General features: G+C 45.0%; 1 protein-coding gene across 1 annotated transcript in view; it reads right to left on the reverse strand.

The window, feature by feature from the left end:
• PPM1D (protein phosphatase, Mg2+/Mn2+ dependent 1D) overlaps positions 1-17,228 on the reverse strand; it is a 57,919-nt gene that overhangs the window by 11,552 nt on the left and 29,139 nt on the right. Inside the window, exons 3-5 of the mRNA XM_075336244.1 lie at positions 15,522-15,646; positions 10,744-10,931; positions 6,225-6,464 (exon numbers count right to left, since the gene is read on the reverse strand). Coding sequence (XP_075192359.1) covers positions 6,225-6,464; positions 10,744-10,931; positions 15,522-15,646 — 553 coding nt within the window. The remainder of the gene's footprint in view (positions 1-6,224; positions 6,465-10,743; positions 10,932-15,521; positions 15,647-17,228) is intronic.

Raw genomic sequence — 17,228 nt, forward strand, 5'->3', positions numbered from 1 at the left:
GGGCTTCCTAGCCTGTCTCATGGTGGCAACGACCCCTTGGGATAATCCTGAAGACGCTAGGATCCAGGACTCAATGGCCACACAGTCAGGTTCAGGGCCGCGGAATTCCGATGGAAAAACGGCCCTTGGGACAGTAAGTCTGGTCGGTCTGGTAGTGCCCACGGTTGGCCGACCGTGAGACGCCACAGATCCGGATACCACGCCCTCCTTGGCCAGTCTGGGGCGACGAGTATGACGCGGCTGCAGTCGGATCTGATCTTGCGTAGCACCCTGGGCAAGAGTGCCAGAGGTGGAAACACATAAGGGAGCCGGAACTGCGACCAATCTTGCACTAAGGCGTCTGCCGCCAGAGCTCTGTGATCGCGAGACCGTGCCATGAAGGTCGGGACCTTGTTGTTGTGCCGGGACGCCATTAGATCGACGTCCGGCCTTCCCCAGCGGCGACAGATTTCCTGAAACACGTCCGGGTGAAGGGACCATTCCCCTGCGTCCATGCCCTGGCGACTGAGGAAGTCTGCTTCCCAGTTTTCTACGCCGGGGATGTGAACTGCGGATATGGTGGAGGCCGTGGCTTCCACCCACATCAGGATCCGCCGGACTTCCTGGAAGGCTTGCCGACTGCGAGTCCCCCCTTGGTGGTTGATGTATGCCACCGCTGTGGAGTTGTCCGACTGAATTCGGATCTGCTTTCCTTCCAGCCACTGCTGGAAGGCTAGTAGGGCAAGATACACTGCTCTGATCTCCAGAACATTGATCGGAAGGGTGGACTCCTGCTGAGTCCACGTACCCTGAGCCTTGTGGTGGAGAAAAACTGCTCCCCACCCTGAGAGACTCGCGTCTGTCGTGACCACCGCCCAGGACGGTGGTAGGAAGGATCTTCCCTGTGACAATGAGGTGGGAAGAAGCCACCACTGCAGAGAGTCTTTGGCCGTCTGGGAAAGGGAGACTTTCCTGTCCAGGGATGTTGACTTCCCGTCCCATTGGCGGAGAATGTCCCATTGAAGCGGGCGCAGATGAAACTGCGCAAACGGAACCGCCTCCATTGCCGCCACCATCTTCCCGAGGAAGTGCATGAGGCGTCTTAAGGAGTACGACTGACTTTGAAGGAGAGCCTGCACCCCAGTCTGTAGTGACCTCTGCTTGTCCAGCGGAAGCTTCACTATCGCTGAGAGAGTATAAAACTCCATGCCAATACGTTAGCGATTGGGTCGGTGACAGATTCGACTTTGAGAAGTTGATGATCCACCCGAACGTCTGGAGAGTCTCCAGTGCAACATTCAGGCTGAGTTGGCATGCCTCCTGAGAGGGTGCCTTGACAAGTAGATCGTCCAAGTAAGGGATCACAGAGTGTCCCTGAGAGTGCAAGACTGCTACCACTGCCGCCATGACCTTGGTGAACACCCGTGGGGCTGTCGCCAGACCAAATGGCAGAGCTACGAACTGAAGATGGTCGTCTCCTATCACGAAGCGTAGAAAACGTTGGTGCTCTGTAGCAATCGGCACGTGGAGATAAGCATCTTTGATGTCTATTGATGCTAGGAAATCTCCTTGAGACATTGAGGCAATGACTGAGCGGAGGGATTCCATCCGGAACCGCCTGGCGTTCACATGCTTGTTGAGCAGTTTTAGGTCCAGAACAGGACGGAATGAGCCGTCCTTTTTTGGCACCACAAAGAGATTGGAGTAAAAACCTTGTCCTTGTTCCTGAAGAGGAACAGGGACCACCACTCCTTCTGCTCTTAGAGAATTCACCGCCTGCAGAAGGGCATCTGCTCGGTCGGGATGTGGGGAAGTTCTGAAGAACCGAGGCGGAGGACGAGAACTGAACTCTATCCTGTACCCGTGAGACAAAATGTCTGTTACCCACCGGTCTTTGACCTGTGGCAGCCAAATGTCGCAAAAGCGGGAGAGCCTGCCACCGACCGAGGATGCGGAGGGAGGCGGCCGAAAGTCATGAGGCAGCCGCCTTGGAAGCGGTACCTCCGGCTGCTTTCTTGGGGCGTGAGTGAGCCCGCCAGGAATCAGAGCTCCTTTGCTCTTTCGGAGTCCCTTTGGACGAGGCGAACTGGGGCTTGCCCGAGCCTCGAAAGGACCGAAACTTTGACTGCCACTTCCTCTGTTGAGGTTTGCTTGATCTGGGCTGGGGTAAGGAAGAGTCCTTACCTTTGGACTGTTTAATGATTTCCGCCAATTGCTCACCAAACAGTCTGTCTCTAGATAATGGCAAGCTGGTTAAACATTTTTTAGAAGCAGAATCTGCTTTCCATTCCTTTAACCACAAGGCTCTGCGCAAAACAACAGAGTTGGCGGAAGCCATTGCGGTACGGCTCGTAGAGTCCAGTACCGCATTAATAGCGTAGGTCGCAAACGCAGTCATTTGCGTAGTTAAGGACGCCACTTGCGGCACTGCTGGACATATGAAAGAGTCCACCTGTGCCAAACCAGCTGAGATAGCTTGGAGCGCCCACACGGCCGCGAATGCTGGAGCAAACGACGCGCTAATAGCTTCATAGACAGATTTCAACCAAAGGTCCATCTGTCTGTCATTGGCATCTTTAAGAGAAGCCCCATCCTCCACTGCAACTATGGATCTAGCTGCAAGCCTGGATATTGGAGGGTCCACTTTTGGACACTGGGTCCAGCGTTTGACCACGTCAGGGGGAAAGGGATAACGTGTATCCTTAAGACGTTTGGAAAAACGCTTGTCCGGATTAGCATGGTGTTTCTGGATTGATGCTCTGAAGTCAGAGTGGTCCAGAAAGGTGCTCAATTTACGCTTGGGATACAGGAAATGGAATTTCTCCTGCTGGGCAGCTGCCTCCTCTGCTGAAGGGGCTGGGGGAGAGATATCCAACAGCCTATTGATGGCCGCTATAAGGTCATTTACCATGGCGTCACCATCTGGCGTATCCAAATTGAGTGCGGTGTCAGGGCTAGACTCCTGATCACCCACCTCTGTCTCATCATATAGAGACCCTTCTCGCTGAGACCCTGACCCGCGTGATGACGTGGAGGGTCTCTCCCAGCGAGCTCGCTTAGGCAGCCTGGGACTGTCATCGGAGTCAGAGCCCTCAGCCAGTGATGCCTGGGACCCCCGTGAAGTACGGATTAGTTCCAACTGAGGGGGACCGGGGAACATAGGGACAGTAGTGTCCATGGTCTGAGCAACTGGCCTGGACTGCAAGGTCTCCAGGATTTTTGTCATAGTCACAGACATCTTATCAGCAAAGACTGCAAATTCTGTCCCCGTCACCGGGGCAGGGTTCACAGGCGACTCTGCCTGGGCTACTACCACCATAGGCTCTGGCTGACGAAGTGCCACTGGGACTGAACATTGCACACAATGAGAGTCGTTGGAGCCTAATGGTAGATTAGCCCCACATGCTGTACAAACAGTGTATACAGCCCGTGCCTTGGCACCCTTGCGTTTTGTGGATGACATGTTGTTGTCTTCCCAGAGCAATATAGGGTATACAGCCAAGAAGCGACCGTACAGTGCAGTATATATCTATAGATATCTGGTACAGGAAAAAGTACACCAATACACACTGTGGCACAAGAGGGGCCAGCACTAAAGTGCTGCTTACCGCCCGCTAAACGCGGGTGTGTGGTCCAGAAATCCCTAGTCTTGGGTCTCCCAGAGCCTGTGTCCGTCCTCCAGCCAGAACTGCATGCAGGAATGGCTGCCGGCGTCCTGTGGAGGGGGGGGCGGGCCCTGGGCGTGCCAGACCAAAAGCGGGAAACCTGTGTCCCACTGTGCCAAGTGAGAGGGCTGGAGCATGTAAATAAGGCTCCAGCCCTCGGCGCTGAGTAAACGTACAGCGTCTCTCCCCTTCCCTGATTGACAGGGAGGGGGCGGGAACGAAGCGGAGCTAGGCCGCAAAAGCCGGGGACTAAATTTATCAGCGCCGCCGCCGTAAAAGCGCGGTCGGCGCTAAGTCCCCGGCGCACTACAAGTCCCAGCCGCGCCGCCGCTCCGAGAGTGGCCGGCGCGGTAGTTCCCAGCACATGAAGTCACACAGCTAAGCTGCTGTGACTCAAACCCCAGCGTTACTGTCCCCGGCGCACTAACACACCCAGCAAGTCTGGTGTGTGCGTGCCCGCCTGAACGGGGACACAGAGTACCTGAAAGTTGCAGGGCCTTGTCCCTGAATGGTACACAGCTCCGTATCCAGCAGGTTCTATGGGTCTGTGGATGGAGCCCGGCCTCAGGGCTTGGGGGCCGGTAAGATCCCACTTCCACAGAGCCCCTCAGGGGGATGGGGAAGGAAAGCAGCATGTGGGCTCCAGCCTCCGTACCCGCAATGGGTACCTCAACCTTACGAACCACAAGTGGGGTAAGAAGGGAGCATGCTGGGGGCCGTATATGGGCCCTCTTTTCTTCCATCCGACATAGTCAGCAGCTACTGCTGACTAAACAGTGGAGCTATGCGTGGATGTCTGACCTCCTTCGCACAAAGCAGAAAACTGGTGAGCCAGTGATCCCACTGGGGGTGTATAGCCAGAAGGGGAGGGGCCTTACACTTTTTAGTGTAATTGCTTTGTGTGGCCTCCGGAGGCAGTGCTATACACCCAATCGTCTGGGTCTCCCAATGGAGCGCCGAAGAAACCTTGTTTCTCAACAGAATATCATTGTGGCCAATAATGAAGAGGGGTAAACCACTTCTTTAATAAGAACACTTCATTTATTTTTTTTTTTTAATCCTGAAGGACCCCATTAAAACACTTAAAAAAAAATAAAAAAATCTTAAAATAAGCAAAATCCTTAAAGGGAATGTATCGTCAGAAAAAAATAAACAATTCAATAACTGAAAAAATGTAAAGTAATAATATTTTAATGTTTTGTATACATTTTTTTTTTTTTAATTGAGCAAAATATAAAAAAAAAAAAATTAAAGTTTGATATTTTCCACTGTTAAACACTAGGGGGAGCAGCTTCTGAAATCCTACAGAAATCCAACTGTAGAAAAAAACTCAGATAACAGCTGCAGTAAAGTTGGCGGAGTTTGCTCTTCTGTGTGTGATGGCACCCCTCCGCCCTCCCAATCTGAGTGTTTACAACAGAGAATGACATGTAGGGACATCGTGCAGAGCCATTTTGTTGGTGACCACAAATGTCTAAAGTGTCACCAAGGACAGCAGGAGTATCACCTAGGACAGGATTAGATACACAGCTCAGCAGACAGTATCACACAGGAGAGGATTAGATACACAGCTCAGCAGACAGTATCACACAGGAGAGGATTAGATACACGGCTCAGCACAGTATCACACAGGATAGGATTAGATACACAGCCGTGCAGACAGTATCACACAGGATAGGATTAGATACACAGCCGTGCAGACAGTATCACACAGGATAGGATTAGATACACAGCCGTGCAGACAGTATCACACAGGATAGGATTAGATACACAGCCGTGCACAGTAGCAGCGGCGGTACTCACATGCAGTGGCGCGCACACACACACACACACACACACACAAACACACACAAACACACACAAACACGCAGAGCGGTGGCTGGGGAGAGCGGAGGGAGGGGGTGTCATCGGAGACGATAACGGGGAGGGGCGGCGGTAGCAGTAGCGGGGGCTGGGGAGAGCGGAGGGATGGGGTATTATCGGAGACGGTAACGGGGAAGGGGAGGAGAGGCGGCCCATACTCACATATCCCAGCGGTTGACAGGGGTATAGTGGAGCAAACTGCATACACTGAGCGCCACAATGATGGCGCCGATCTCCTCCCTCTGCTGTGATCTGGACATCCCAGGGGGTGCGTCCAGGTCACAGCAGATGCCCACTATAATGTAAATGATGGGGTCGGATCCCGACTACAGTTCTCTATGCACAGGGGCTGCCATAAAAGGAGTAACTGTCGTTACACACACACACACACACACACAGCAAAACCAGCTGCCTCCAGTAAAATTAGAATTAAAATAAAAAAAAACTAAATAAGCAGCGATTTTTATTTTGTATTAAAAATACTTGATTTCATAATCACTATTTTTAATACAAAAATAAAAAAACGCGATACCTTTTTAGGATTATATGTATTTAATGGGAAGGTAAGTCCATATAAAAATAAAATTTTATCTATTAAAATAGAAGTATAAAATCTACAGGATAAAATAGCCCAACAATATTTCAATGTCCTTTTCTCTTCTTTCAAATTGAAAAATGCGCACTGCTAGAATGCGGAGAATCGTAACCGGCTGTTACCTTGATTGGTGGCGTGGAGCATGGCGATGTGGACATGAGGTGCGTGTCCTGGCTGTTGTAGTGTGTACTGTCAGATAAGTTAATCACGAGCTCTTCATTAGCACAACACCTTTGCTTGTCTGATTGAGAAGAGATGCAAATGACAATGGCACTGGTGTTGTCGGCTCGTAGCATACGGTGTCTCCATTGGGTAAGTGCACGACTCACAAGCGTTTTTGCAAAGGATTGTCTGCTCTCTCCCTGAAAACCAAAGTAACAATAGTTTAGAAAACATGAGAAAAATACCCCAAACCATGAAATTATTAATTTCTAACGCCTTACCACCAAAGCCAGTTTTCATCTTGACCAGGCTAAAGTTGGGACACTGTGGTAGAAATGCTTATACATATCCTAGAGATTTGGGGTTATTGTTTTATTGCTTGTTTGTTTTTTCTGACACAACTTTATTGTTGCAGGAAAAACTTAGAATTATATAGTTTGCACTTATTTACAAAAAAACCCCCACAAATGTGATAGTCGGAATTTTTTTATGCCATTAGAGCACAACTCCCCATTTTTTTTTATTATTATTATTTCAGTGCTGGAACGGCGCGTTAAATCCAAGTCTCCTGCCTCAAGTCTTGTACTCGCTCTCCCGCGGCTTCACCATTTTTCAGTGTCGCTGCAATCTCGCGGTGTCTTCTTGACCTCATAACTTGTAAGTGGCAGGAAGTCAGAAATGACATCAACAACGCTCAATACAAGTCTATGAGAGCCAGAATGAGGCTCTCACACTTGCATTTAGTTTTGACCCTGGTGCCTGCTCCATGAAACACGGGGGCAGCCGGCAGGTCACAAAGTGCTGGAGACTGACAGGAGCAGCAGTGATAGTGAAGCAACCAGAAAGTGAGTATTTGATAGGGGTCTTTGATTTACAGCACCACTCCAGTGGTAAAAAAAATAAATAAAATGCTGGACTGGTGCTTTGAACAGAATTTGTCACCAGGGTTTCGCTACCTCTGATTCCAGCAATGTGTTAATTGCTCGTCCGCCTTCTGTCATTTTGATAAAAATCACTTAACTGCTGCATATGCGCCCTCACCACTGAATGGCAGCTTACAGCTCACCTACAATTAGTATTGGCGATGCGTTATACTGAGCTCATGATATACTCAACTACTGGGTCATAATCTCTTGCTGATAAGGCCATGTTCACACAGTGCATCTTTTGGTGCGTTTGAGGTCACAAAGATGCACCTAAATGCATGCATTTCCTTCTCCCAGCAAAGTCTGACATTTCCATTTTGCTGTCCACACTGCATCTTTTTTTGGCTGCGTTTTTGAAGATGCAGCACGTCAATTCTTTTTGCGTTTTTCCAGCGTTTGAGCCCTTCCAGTCAATAGATTTGACTTAAACACATTGGGCAAAATGCAGTAAAAATGCGGCAAAGAAGCATATGTTTTTTGATGTGGTTTTGCAGCCAAAATCGCTGCATCGTTGTAGTTACAAAAGATGTACTAGCCTAATTGACATGCTGCATCTTCACACTGCTTTTTTTTTTGTCTGCATCTTGGCTGCGTTTTTGGACAGCAAAATAAAAATCTCAGACTTTACTAGGGGAAGGAAATGCATGCATTTAGGTGCATCTTTGTAACCTCAAAAACAGAGTAAAACATGCACTGTGTGAACATCGCCTAAATCTGAATTTATCAAAACTACACCAAGCAGCCCAGTAAGTGACATAGCTGGAATCAGGGTCTCTGCCCCTACATCATGCTGCTCTCAGATTAGGTGGTGAAACCCTGGTGACCGATTCCCTTTAAAAACAGTCATACTAAACAAAATAGTTAATAAATAGCCTTAAAGTAGACACAGGATAAATGCTATGTGCCCACGTTGCGTCCTGTCCCTGCAGAAATTTCTGCAGCGATTTGAACAGCACATGTGCACTTCAAATCGCTGCAGAAACAATGAGTAATGAATGCAGTGAAAAAGCAGATTCCATGCGCTCTGGATGCAGCCTCTCCCATAGACAGAGCGGGGGCTGCATACAAAACGCATGAAAGAAGTGACATGTTGCTTTTTAGAACACAGCGATTTGGCAGCATGCAAATCGCTGCGTTCTAAAACGCAACGTGTCCATGGATTATGCAAAATCTTCATAGATTGTGCTGGGGACGCAGGACGCATGCAGTGTTACGCTGCGGTGCAATACGCCTATATCTGTGGACACAGAGCCTACATCTGCATTATAAATCTCTTTTTTAGTATACTAGAAGGGTTAAAAGTTTAGCAGCAAATTTCTATACTTTAACAAAATATACAAATCATTTTTTTTTAAGGACCACTTCACTTTTCAAGCGACTTTGGAGGAGCCTTTGTCAGAAATCCCCCCAAAAAAAGATCCCATTTTAAAAACTACACCCTTCATGGTATTGAAAACTGCATTCAGAAAAATTGTTAATCCTTCAAGCATTTCACAGGACATAATGCATAAGGAAAATAAAACACTAAAAATAAGTGAGGATTTATTTTTCTTCCCCAAAAATGTTAGTTTAGCAATGTCAAAACAAAAAGTTTGGCGCTAACAGACAAAAAATGACTGCACAATTTGTTATTAGGGCTAAGCGGCCCCGGACTGTTATAGTCCGTATCCACGTGGTTTCAAAGATGCCCGGGCCTGGGATTCCGGGTGTACGATCCAGATTCAACTATGGGGAAATTAAAGGGAAAATAAAAAAAACAAGAATTAAGCGAGAGTGTCATACTTAGAGACTTTGTGTCATGGCGGCAAACTGCTTCTGGATCACGCATCCACTTCTTGTACTGCGTAATAGGCTCATTGCATACACAACTTTCCGTGCTTTCCCCGCCCACCAGCCGTCCCGTCTGTGATTGGTTGCAGTTACAAGCCCCCAGCCGGTGACAGTGACTGCCTGCAGTCATAGCTCATCACGACTCAGTCAGTCATTGTCTGCACTCACAGCCGGCAGTCGTGTTCTATGGCCGCTCGCTGTGAGATGTACCAGAGCTGAAAGCGGCGTGGGACCTCATGTGGATTACGCCGGGTGTGTTGGGGGTTAATAAAGTGGTGAAGGAGGGTGTGTTTTTGTATTTTAGTCCAAATAAAAAGGATTTTTTCCTCTGTGTTTGTACTTATTTACTTTCATGTGCAGGTTATTGATGCAGGTATCTCATAGATGCCTGTGCCATCACTAACCTAGGGTTTAGTAGCAGCTATGCGCTGTTATTAACCCCTGCTATTACCCAGATTGGCACCACACCAGGGCAATTCGGGAAGAGTCGGTAAAGCATCGGGATTGTTATATCTAATAAATGCGGCAATACCGGGGTGGCTGCGGGCTGAGAATACCAGCCCCCAGCTGGCTTTATCTTAGCTGGGTATCAAAATTGGGGGGGGAACCGCAAGTCTTTTTAAAAAAATCAAACAAAAAAAACCAAAACCATGCAATTTCTCTTAGGCCGGCGTCACACTTGCGAGGGACTTGCACGAGTCTAGCATCGCATCACCAGGAACAGCCGCACACTCTTCTGACAGGAGCGGCCCGCATGTATTTCTGTGTACATGCACACTCACCATACTGACCCATAGACACTTGTACTGCTTTCCCTGCCCACCGGCCGTCTTGGCGCCTGTGATTGGTTATAGTCAGCTGACACGCTGCCACTAAGGGTGGGGGCGCATCTAACTGCAACCAATTACATGCGCCTGTGGGTGGACAAAGCAGTGAATATTCAATTGTCGGCTCCAGGAGGGAAAGTGTAACCCGGAAGGAGTTTGCCACCATGACACAGCCTCAGTGAGTAAACCGCACACACTCCTACCTCCCTTTCCATTCCACCAACGTTTTTAATCTCTAGATTCTGGTCCCCATAGACTTATATGGGTACTGGATTCTGGAGCGGATCAGGGTTTTTTTTTTGTTTGTTTTTTTTTTTTCAATTGAACAGGGTCCCATTTTTTTGCGAGTTCGACCAGCTCTAGAACTTCTTAATAGGCAGATTCCCCATTTGTAATCTTTTTTTTTTTTTTTAAATTAGGTGCCACTATTGGACTTCAGCCTTCATTTAACGGATTATTAGTCTGATGTCCTCCTAAACTTATACATTACAGGGTATTAGACCGGTCAGTGCTACGTTGACAGTTCACCCGTTAAACTCTGCCTTTGGCAGGACATAAGCCTATGTACCTGGCACATCATGTCACTGGAGGGGCTGCGAGAGATCCACATCCCACTCACAGGCTTCTGCATGTGGCGGTCGCTATTGATGTGGCACTTAGAAGGTTAAACAGACAGGGACAGTGCTGGCCCTGATCTCTGCTGAAGGAGCACAGCTGTCAGTTACGTAAAGTTACAGCAGTGATCAAATCATCACCAGGACATACCAATATACCCATTCGTGGGAACCTCTTCTCAATTACTATTAGGTCTTACTGTATGTCAAAAATAAGTGGGGGGGGGGAAGGGACCCAGATTAATAAAACGTGTACCACATCTTAGAAATGTTCATGCTTACATTAACATAGGACTTCTCTTGCTCTTGGCACAGTGAAACTGCATCCTGTGCCGTGACCATGTTCCAAAGACCATCGCTGCCAATAATGATAAACTTGTGCTTCTGTGGATCAATCGTGTGCACACTGGTGTCCGGCTCTGGAGATACCACAAACTCACCACTGTAGAAATCATAACTCCATAGATCACCTGAAAGTAGAAATAGTGCCAAAAGGTTTCATTACATTACAAATAACAGTTATGAATAGTTTAATAAATGAAAAAAACTGAAATCATCTCGTTAAAACTTTAGATTTTGAGGTATCTATCCACAATCACCTATCCAAAGGAAAAGTAATATCAGGAGAGGTGTCCCTGGGACGTCCACTAATCACAAATTACTTTCTTACAAGGACTGTAAAGTGTAACACATTCCTGTTTTCCTCCTTTTCTATTTTGTAGAACTGATTTTTGCACATTTCATGTCTATTTTTTTTTTATGTACTAAGCATTGTGTTTATTAGAGCCTAAAACTTTTATAGTTTTGACTTGATAACCTGAGTGTCTCTGTAGAGACGGCAACGTGTCTATGTGACCTGTGTATGGCTAGAGTGGAGCACGTTGAGTACATTGTGTGTGCGGCATTGACACATACCCATTTGGTCAGTGGCAGCAGTAAGAATTGTGATGGGGTACATGTGGTGCTCAATCTGTAGCCTGTAGAGTGGCTTGACCCGATTGTCACATCCACGTCTACACCCTGTACTCTAAGCCCATCTCGAGGTGAGCTGTAGGCTCGGACACTTTGAGGATACCCCAGAGTTTCCCCAATGGACCCAAGTTACAAGATACCATCTTCATTCCAGGAATCAGTGACAAATTCCAGCATCATCTATTATACAGTCATATGAAAAAGTTTGGGCACCCCTATTAATGTTAACCTTTTTTTTTTATAACAATTTGGGTTTTTGCAACAGCTATTTCAGTTTCATATATCTAATAACTGATGGACTAATAATAATATTTCTAGATTGAAAGGAGGTTTATTGTACTAACAGAAAATGTGCAAAATCCGCATTTGAACAAAATTTGACCAGTGCAAAAGTATGGGCACCTCAACATAAAAGTGACATTAATATTTTGTAGATCCTCCTTTTGCAGAAATAACAGCCTCTAGTCGCTTCGTAGCTTTTAATGAGTTCCTGGATCCTGGATGAAGGTATATTTGACCATTCCTGTTTACAAAACAATTCCAGTTCAGTTAAGTTTGATGGTCGCCGAGCATGGACAGCATGCTTCAAATCATCCCACAGATTTTCAATGATATTCAGGTCTGGGGACTGGGATGGCCATTCCAGAACATTGTAATTGTTCCTCTGCATGAATGCCTGAGAAGATTTGCAGCAGTGTTTTGGATCATTGCCTTGCTGAAATATCCATAGCCTGCGTAACTTCAACTTCGTCACTGATTCTTGCAGATTATTGTCAAGAATCTGCTGATACTGAGTTGAATCCATGCGACCCTCAACTTTAACAAGATTCCCAGTGCCGGCATTGGCCACACCGCTCCAAAGCATGATGGAACCTCCACCAAATTTTACTGTGGGTAGCAAGTGCTTTTCTTGGAATGCCGTGTTTTTTTGCCTCCATGCATAACGCCTTTTTGTATGACCAAACAACTCAATCTTTGTTTCATCAGTCCACAGGACCTTCTTCCAAAATGTAACTGGCTTGTCCAAATGTGCTTTTGCATACCTCAGGCGACTCTTTGTGGCGTGCTTGCAGAAACGGCTTATTTCACATCACTCTCCCATACAGCTTCTCCTTGTGCAAAGTGCGCTGTATTGTTGACCGATGCACATTGACACCATCTGCAGCAAGATGATGCTGCAGGTCTTTGGAGGTGGTCTGTGGATTGTCCTTGACTGTTCTCACCATTCTTCTTCTCTGCCTTTCTGATATTTTTCTTGGCCTGCCACTTCTGGGCTTAACAAGAACTGTACCTGTGTTCTTCCATTTCCTTACTATGTTCCTCACAGTGGAAACTGACAGTTTAAATCTCTGAGACCACTTTTTGTATCCTTCCCCTGAACAACTATGTTGAATAATCTTTGTTTTCAGATCATTTGAGAGTTGTTTTGAGGAGCCCATGATGCCACTTTTCATAGGAGATTCAAATAGGAGAACAACTTGCAAGTGGCCACCTTAAATACCTTTTCTCATGATTGTATACACCTGCCTTTGAAGTTCAAAGCTCAATGAGGTTACAAAACCAATTTAGTGCTTTAGTAAGTCAGTAAAAAGTAGTTAGGAGTGTTCAAATCAAGAAATTGATAAGGGTGCCCATACTTTTGCACCGGTCAAATTTAGTTTAAATGCGGATTGCACATTTTCTGTTAGTACAATAAACCTCATTTCAATCCAGAAATATTACTCAGTCCATCAGTTATTAGATATATGAAACTGAAATAGCTGTTGCAAAAACCCAAATTGTTATAAAGAAAAAAGGTTAATAGGGGTGCCCAAACTTTTTCATATGACTGTATTTTTCCCCATTTTACCCCAAGTTTTCTACTACTGTAATCATATAAAAAATCTGAAAGAATTCTTAGTGTCTCAGGAAATTAGCAATGTCCCTTTCCTTCTTAATATTGGCTGTTAGGTAATTAGGTGCAGTAGGTATCTCCTGACTATGAAAAGGGACTGAAAAAAAATAAAAATAAAAAATACTAAGCTTCCCCTCTCACTCATACTTCCTACAGACCAATGTTCCAATGTGACCGATGCTGCCTGTGATTGGCTACAGTGGTCATTTTCAACACAGGAGGCTTAGCCATATAGTGATAAAGGACCGTGCAAGGGAGTCATTGAAGCACCAGTGAAGGCAAGTGTATAGTGACATTTGTTTGTTCTCTTTACTAATCCAATGTGGGGTTTTTTAATTCAAGATTTAACAGATAATCAAAATCAAAATGCAAAATTGGAAATAAAAACAAACATCAATATAGACAACCACCCAAAAAAAAAACCAAACAAAAAAAAAAAAAAAAACTTACATACATATAATATATATACATATATACACACACACACACACACACACACACACACACACACACACACACAGTGCAGATTAAAAGTTTGGACACACCTTCTCATTCAAAGAGTTTTCTTTATTTTCACGACTCTGAAAATTGTAGATTCACATTGAAGACATCAAAACTATGAATGTTACACATGTGGAATGAAATACTTAACAAAAAAAGTGTGAAACAACTGAAAATATGTCTTATATTTTAGGTTCTTCAAAGTAGCCACCTTTTGCTTTGATTACTGCTTTGCACACTCTTGGTATTCTCTTGATGAGCTTCAAGAGGTAGTCACCGGAAATAGTTTTCACTTCACAGGTGTGCCCTGTCAGGTTTAATAAGTGGGATTTCTTGCCTTATAAATGGGGTTGGGACCATCAGTTGTGTTGTGCAGAAGTCTGGTGGATACACAGCTGATAGTCCTACTGAATGGACTGGTTAGAATTTGTATTATGGCAAGAAAAAAAAGCAGCTAAGTAAAGAAAAACGAGTGGCCATCATTACTTTAAGAAATGAAGGTCAGTCAGTCCGAAAAATTGGAAAACTTTGACAGTGTCCCCAAGTGCAGTGGCAAAAACCATCAAACGCTACAAAGAAACTGGCTCACATGAGGACCGCCCCAGGAAAGGAAGACCAAGATTCACCTCTGCTGCGGAGAATAAGTTTATCCAAGTTACCAGCCTCAGAAATCGTAGGTTAACAGCAGCTCAGATTAGAGACCAGGTCAATGCCACACAGAGTTCTAGCAGCAGACACATCTCTAGAACAACTATTAAGAGGAGACTTTGTGCAGCAGGCCTTCATGGTAAAATTGCTGCTAGGAAACCACTGCTAAGGACAGGCAACAAGCAGAAGAGACTTGTTTGGGCTAAAGAACACAAGGAATGGACATTAGACCAGAGGAAATCTGTGCTTAGGTCTGATGAGTCCAAATTTGAGATCTTTGGATCCAAACACAGTGTCTTTGTGCGACGCAAAAAAGGTGAACGGATGGACTCTACATGCCTGGTTCACACCGTGAAGCATGGAGGAGGAGGTGTGATGGTGTGGGGGTGCTTTGCTGGTGACACTGTTTGGGATTTATTCAAAATTGAAGGCATACTGAACCAGCATCTTGCAGCGGCATGCTATTCCACCCAGTTTGCATTTAGTTGGACCATCATTTCTTTTTCAAACAGGATAATGACCCCAAACACACCTCATGACCTGGCCTCCAGTTACCATACATGAACCCAGTCGAGATGGTTTGGGGTGATCTGGACCGCACAGTGAAGGCAAAAGGGCCAACAAGTGCTAAGCATCTCTGGGAAACCTTCAAGACTGTTGGAAGACCATTTCCGGTGACTACCTCTTGAAGCTCATCAAGAGAATGCCAAGAGTGTGCAAAGCAGTAATCAAAGCAAAAGGTGGCTACTTTGAAGAACCTAGAATAAACGACAATTTCAGTTGTTTCACACTTTTTTGTTAAGTATTTCATTCCACATGTGTTAATTCATAGGTTTGATGCCTTCAATGTGAATCTACAATTATCAGAGTCATGAAAATAAAGAAAACTCTTTGAATGAGAAGGTGTGTCCAAACTTTTGGTCTGTACATACATACATACATACATACATACATACATACATACATGTATATGTATTTATCACACACACACACACACACACACACACACACACACACACACACACAATGTAGGTTTAACACTAACCAAGTGCACGAGCAACGGCGAGGAAAGGGATTTGGTCTATTACAGTACTTCTTCTCACAGGACCATTGTGTGTCAAACGTGGTCTTTTCCACACGACTCGGTTTACTCCGGATTTATTAATTACACTGCATGATATAAGGAACAGTTACATATTTATAACAATTACCATGATAAATGCACTGCTCACAAAAATTAGAGGGTATTACAAAATGGATATGAAGCGATTTAGAAGAAAAAAAAAATCTCTCTCTCTCGTCCCCGATCCGGATCCCCATTGATTTACATGGACGTGGATTCCGGATCGGATCCGTACTTCTGCGACAACCCGATCCGCCGGACCCGGATTATAACCGATCCGCTCAACCCTATTGATTATATGTTTCTGTTATTTAAAAAAAAAAAATACAGAATGATAAAAAAAAAAAAAATTATAATAATAGGGAAAAATAATGAAAATGACATTTGCACCATATAGGAACTAGGGCAATATAAAAGTGCTTTGCTACACTGTGGAAACTAACAGCAGAAGAAGAAATTGATTTGATAGATTAGGACAGTGAGGTTGCCCGGCCTTCAGGTACAAGTCTACAGTCACTACCCACTGACCCTGCCCAATGGCTGTTCTACTAACCAAACTAGTTGCATCATACATACATATATAGCAAGTGAAATAAGTATTTAACAAACACACCACCAATTTTCTAAGCAAATATATTTCTAAAAGGTGCTTTTGACATGAATTTATCACAAGATGTTAACGGCTCATCCAGTCCACACAGGCGAAAAAAATCAAACCATAGATGGCCATAAATGGAGTTATGTGTAATAATAAAAAATGACATGGAAAAAGTAATGAACACGCTTACTGAAATGTATTTAATACTTTGTACAAAAGCCTTTGTTGGCAATGACAGCTTCAAGACGTTTTCAGTTTGGAGAAACTAGTCACCTGCATTGCTCAGGTGTGGTTGTGGTCCATTCTTTCACACAGTTTTCAAATCCTGAAGGTTTCGTGGGCTCCTTCTGTGAACTCTGCTTTAGTTCCATCCATAAATTTTCTATTGGATTCAGGTCAGGTTGTTGGCTCAGCCGTTCTAGCAGCTTTATTTTCTCTCTCTGAAAGCAATTGAGTTTCCTTGGCTGTGTGTTTGGGGTCATTGTCTTGCTGAAATGTGTCCACCCTCATTTCATCTTCATCATCCTGGTAAAGGTCAGCAGATTTTTATCAAGAATGTCTCAGTACATTTGTTCTTCCTTTAATCACATGAGTGCCAGTGCAGTTTGCTGAAAAACAGCCCCACACCATGATGTTCCCATCTCTAAACTTCATTGTAGGGATGGTGTTTTTGGGGCGATATGCAGTGCCTTTTGGCTTATTATTTTTCACTAAATTGCAGAATACTTTCTAATTACTGAAAGATTTCAGGTGGTGTCATGATTTTCCAAGGCTTTTTACACCTCTTTCTTCATGTGTAGAATATGCTTTCCCTGTGTCATTTCTCACTATTACATGGTCACTAAATTTATGGACATCTGTGGTTTGATTTCTTTATCTGTGTGCATTGGATGGGTTGTTACCGACATCTGGTGAGAAATTCATGCCAATAGCTCCTTTAGAAAAATATTTACTGCACTTAGAAAATTGGCGACATGTAGTCATGAAAGACCACTACCATGCTCAGGTGCTCTGTAAACTTAACGAGCAGT

The sequence above is a fragment of the Anomaloglossus baeobatrachus genome, chromosome 2 (assembly GCF_048569485.1).
Source record: "Anomaloglossus baeobatrachus isolate aAnoBae1 chromosome 2, aAnoBae1.hap1, whole genome shotgun sequence".
In the NCBI taxonomy this organism is placed as follows: domain Eukaryota; kingdom Metazoa; phylum Chordata; class Amphibia; order Anura; family Aromobatidae; genus Anomaloglossus; species Anomaloglossus baeobatrachus.